Below are 4,862 nucleotides of genomic sequence, written 5' to 3' on the forward strand. Positions count from 1 at the left end.
ACTACGATGAAATTATCAACAAGCTCAAGTGTCGTTTCGATAAGACTGAGCCCGCTCTCATGCATAGATACAAATTTTATAATAAATATCAAGGTCAACGTGAAAGTGCTGAGAACTTTGTTCTAGCAGTAAAGTTGTTAGCGGAAAGCTGCAATTTTAGAGAGTTCAAGGATGAGGCAGTTAGAGATAGACTCATTATAGGTCTTCGTGATAAGAATTTGCAACGAAAAATATTAATGGAAGATGAAATATCGGTTGATGCGGTAGAAAAATTGATTATTAGTCACGAAGAAGCAGGAGAAAGAACCAAAGAAATTGTTGACCCAAATGATGTTGGAGCGGTTTTATCAGTCAAACACCGTTTAGGCCACAATCAGAATAATTACAGTAGCAGACGCTTGGAGCAGCGAGGCAGATTCCGTTCTAGAAGTAGAAGTAGAGATGGTTCAGGAAGTCGTTCAAGAAGCAGAGAACATAACAATGCGTTTTATCGTAGCGGAAGGGAACGTGATTGGAATGGACATAGCAATGCAGTATGCAATCATTGCAAACGTGTGGGCCATATAAAAAAAAATTGCTGGTTTCTTACCAAAAATTCAGTTAAATTCGTTAAACAAGAAGAATCTGTTGAGGAAGCACCTTTTGATAAATTTAACCGCATACGTATAGACGAAGCTAGTGATGATTCGGATATAACCTGTATGAAGATAGGAGGAGCGAACAGGGTTAGCGAACCTTGTTTAATAGAAGCCAATGTTCAGGGTCATAAACTTGAGATGGAAATCGACACTGGCTCCGCAGTTACGGTTATTAGCGAACTAGTTTATAAAAAGTTATACCGTTCGTGTGCAATAATGCAGTGCAATAAGAGGCTAGTTGTAGTCAATGGATCGAGGCTTATAGTGGTTGGACAGCTACAGGTAGAAGTAATGCTGAATGGACTAAACAGTATAGAGAAAATGATAATATTAAAAAGTGATAAGGACTTCACGCCTCTCCTGGGGCGAGACTGGTTGGAGACCTTTTACCCTGATTGGAAGTTAAATTTCCAGAACTCATCAATCGTCAACAATCTAATACAAGTCAAATTTCGAGATGAAGCTTTGGGTAATATTCAACAAAAGTTTATTAAAGTGTTTAGTAAAGACTTTTCTGAACCAATTGTAGGATTTAAAGCTGATTTGACACTTAAATCAGAGCAACCGATATTTAAACGTGCCTACCAGGTTCCATACAAACTAAAGGAAACTTTTTTGACTCATCTTGACATGCTTGAAGAGCAAGGGGTAATTTCTCCTATAAACGCCAGTGAGTGGGCGTCACCAGTGATTGCAGTTCTGAAGAAAGATGGGGAAATACGTATGGTGATAGACTGCAAGGTGTCTTTAAATAAGGTTATTATACCAGACACTTATCCTCTACCGCTAGCGCAGGATATATTTGCATCACTTGCAGGATGCAAAGTGTTTTGTTCGTTAGATTTAACTGGGGCATATACACAGCTTGAGCTATCCAATCGTTCCAAGAAATTCGTAGTGATTAATACAGTCAAAGGCCTTTATACATTCAATCGTTTACCGCAAGGAGCATCGTCTAGTGCGGCGTTGTTTCAGCAGGTCATGGATCAGGTCCTGAAAGGAATCGATGGCGTATGTTGCTATATTGACGACGTCCTGATAGCAGGAAAAACCTTGGAAGAATGTTATGACAAGTTGATTCAAGTTTTAGAAAGACTGGCAAATGCTAATGTGCGCGTGAATTATAAAAAATGCAAATTTTTCGTAGAATCCTTACCCTATTTAGGTCATTTGATAACAAAAGATGGATTGTTACCATCCACTGAAAAGCTTTCTACAATTGATAAAGCAAAATCACCTCAAAATGAAACTGAACTCAAAGCTTATTTGGGATTAATTAATTACTACAATAAATTCATTCCAAATATGTCATCAAACTTGAGATGTCTTTACAATTTGTTAAAAAAGGATGAAAAATATTTATGGACAAAGGAATGTGAGGACTCGTTTCAACAGAGCAAGAAAAGTTTGTTGACAGCAAATATACTTGATTTTTATGACCCTGCTAAGCCTTTAGTAGTAGTAACGGATGCCTCCTCATACGGTTTAGGAGGGGTATTAGCGCAAATTTCAGATGGAGTTGAAAAACCTGTCTGCTTCACTTCTTTTTCGTTAAATACGGCACAGAAAAAGTATCCAATTTTGCACCTGGAAGCTCTGGCACTCGTTTGTGTGATTAAAAAGTTTCACAAGTTTCTTTTCGGTCAAAAATTTACAGTATTCACTGACCATAAACCTCTACTAGGAATATTTGGCAAGCAGGGCAAGCAATCAGTGTACGTGACAAGATTGCAAAGGTATATTATGGAGCTCTCTATTTATAACTTTGACATAGAGTATAGGCCAGGATCTAAAATGGGTAACGCAGATTTCTGCAGCCGTTTCCCACTTGATCAAAAAATTCCTAGAGGGGTAGATTATGAAGCTGTTAACAGTTTGAATTTTACTAATGAATTACCTATTGACTTCGCTTCAATTTCAAAAGAAATAAAATCAGATAAATTTCTGACAGAAGTTATAGAATTTGTTAGGACAGAATGGCCGAAAAATGTGCCAAAGCAATTTAGGAATTGGTTTGCTGTGAAAGAGAAATTAGAGATGGTAGATGACATTCTTATGATGGAAAATAGAGTAGTTGTACCTGAGAAATTAAGAAAGGATATACTTAAACTATTACACGACAGTCACAGTGGACTAGTCAAGATGAAGCAGTTAGCTAGAAGATCTATATACTGGCCAGGGCTTAACTCGAATATAGAAGATTTTGTTAAAACTTGTGAACCGTGTATAAAAATGGCAGTTGTACCTAAGCCAAAATCTATGACATCTTGGATACCTACTAGTCGTCCGTTTAGCCGTATACATGCGGATTTTTTTTATTTCGATAAGAAAACCTTTCTTCTTATCGTGGATAGCCATTCAAAGTGGCTTGAAGTGGAAATCATGCGCTATGGTACTAATGCAAAATCAGTCATAAGAAAATTCATTCCACTATTCGCAAGGTTCGGACTGCCAGATGTGGTTGTTACAGATGGTGGTCCGCCTTTCAATTCTAACGAGTTTATAAGCTTCTTGGAGCATCAGGGAATCAAAGTTTTAAAAAGTCCGCCCTACAATCCTGCCAGCAATGGGCAGGCAGAACGTATGGTGAGGGTAGCTAAGGATGTATTAAAAAAATATCTTTTAGATGAAAAGACGAGATCTTTGGATATAGAAGATCGATTAAATTTATTCCTAATCAACTATAGAAATAGTTATCTTGGCACAGAAGGAAAGGTTCCTTCAGAAAACGTACTAAATTTCAAGCCTAAAATGCTTATTGATTTATTAAAACCACCGAAAAACTATAAACATGATAATAAATCAGATATGCCCTCTGGAAAGGCAGTGACTTTTGACGTAGGAACACTAATTCCTGATAATTTCGATAAGCTAGTGACAGGGGATAAGTTGTTCTATAAAAATTATAACAAAAAAGATTTACAAAGATGGTTGGAAGCAAAATTTATTAAACGAATAAATATAAATATAATAAAAATGAATCGCTAAATAGTGCGAAATCGAATATGTATGAAATTATAGAGAATTATTTTAAAAGCAAGTAAATGTCTTGTGTTCAGAAATATATAAATAAATTCCGTAAGGAGAACTGTAATATTCAGCTTCTCTGAACAAAATACTTTAGAGTGTACTCGGTAAAATCAAATGTTTAAACCCTCTCGTAGAGAGATGATTTTCAATAAAGTCATTCGAACGTGAGCCGTAGATAAGAGCGGAGGCAAATCTAAATCCTTATTAATTATTAAAAAGAATATTTCCAAATTAGCATTTCATCTCTATTGTGTATTAAGCATTATAACATAATGGTGGAGTTTTCGGATCAATTCCCGGCCAAATTTATGGTGGAATTCCTGAAGACACTGCCAAAGAAGTTGCTGGAGGCATTCCTAAAGAATCCCTGATAGAATTTCGGATGGGATGCCAGAAGCAATTGTCGAAGGAATTCCTGGAGAAAGCTTGCATATTGATTTTTCTGCCTATTTTTAAAAAAAAATTATTTCAGAGAGGATTTGCTTAGAAATTCAGATGTATGGTTCTAGTTTTCTAAAGAATGCAGGATTTTTATAATAATTGTTAAAGCCGATTTTATATTCTTTCTGAATACTAATTTCGTTAATATTTTTCTGACTTTATTTAAAATTATTTGATGAGCAATAAATCACACATTTTTAAATCCATTATTGTTTTAATCATTATTGTTTCGATTTGGTTTGGATTTGGTTTCATGTGTTAATATTCATGTGTTTTTATAAAACTACGATTTAGAAGACCGAAAAAGTTGCCCCCCCCCCCTTCTCGAAATCCTGGATACGCCCATGAATCAAGTCCATTTATTGGAACTGTAAATCTTTGGCGTAGACTTTATCGCCAACCGTGAATGATCGTTGGACAGGTGCATGTTTTTTGGTAGTTTGGTCGAAATATTCGTATCTGTATAGATAACAAAACGTAGCGGAAATAAAAGGAATAAACTAAACTCGTCTTAGACAGTTGAAGACATTCCACTAAAAGATCCTAAATAATTTTTCTGAACTAGAAAATGTTGATCAAAGAATGGTCCTGCAAAATCTATGTAAATTAGTTGCCATAGAAGAGCAGGGATTAACACGAGTGGTACAATTTTCAATAAGTCCGTCCAGCTATTTGGTTTCGCCGACGACATAGATATTATGGCACGTAACTTTGAGAAGATGGAGGAAGCCTACATCAGACTGAAGAGGGAAG

The 4,862-nt window shown here is 36.0% G+C and overlaps 1 protein-coding gene across 1 annotated transcript; it reads left to right on the forward strand.

The window, feature by feature from the left end:
- Positions 1-272: 272 nt before the first annotated feature.
- Positions 273-3,626, forward strand: LOC134223003 (uncharacterized protein K02A2.6-like). Its single transcript, XM_062702142.1, has 2 exons — positions 273-1,107; positions 1,168-3,626. Exons 1-2 carry the CDS (start codon positions 702-704, stop codon positions 3,624-3,626), a joined length of 2,865 nt encoding a protein of 954 aa, XP_062558126.1. The 5' UTR covers positions 273-701.
- The last annotated feature ends 1,236 nt before the right edge of the window (positions 3,627-4,862 follow it).

The sequence above is a fragment of the Armigeres subalbatus genome, chromosome 3 (genome assembly GCF_024139115.2).
Source record: "Armigeres subalbatus isolate Guangzhou_Male chromosome 3, GZ_Asu_2, whole genome shotgun sequence".
Taxonomy (NCBI): Eukaryota; Metazoa; Arthropoda; class Insecta; order Diptera; family Culicidae; genus Armigeres; species Armigeres subalbatus.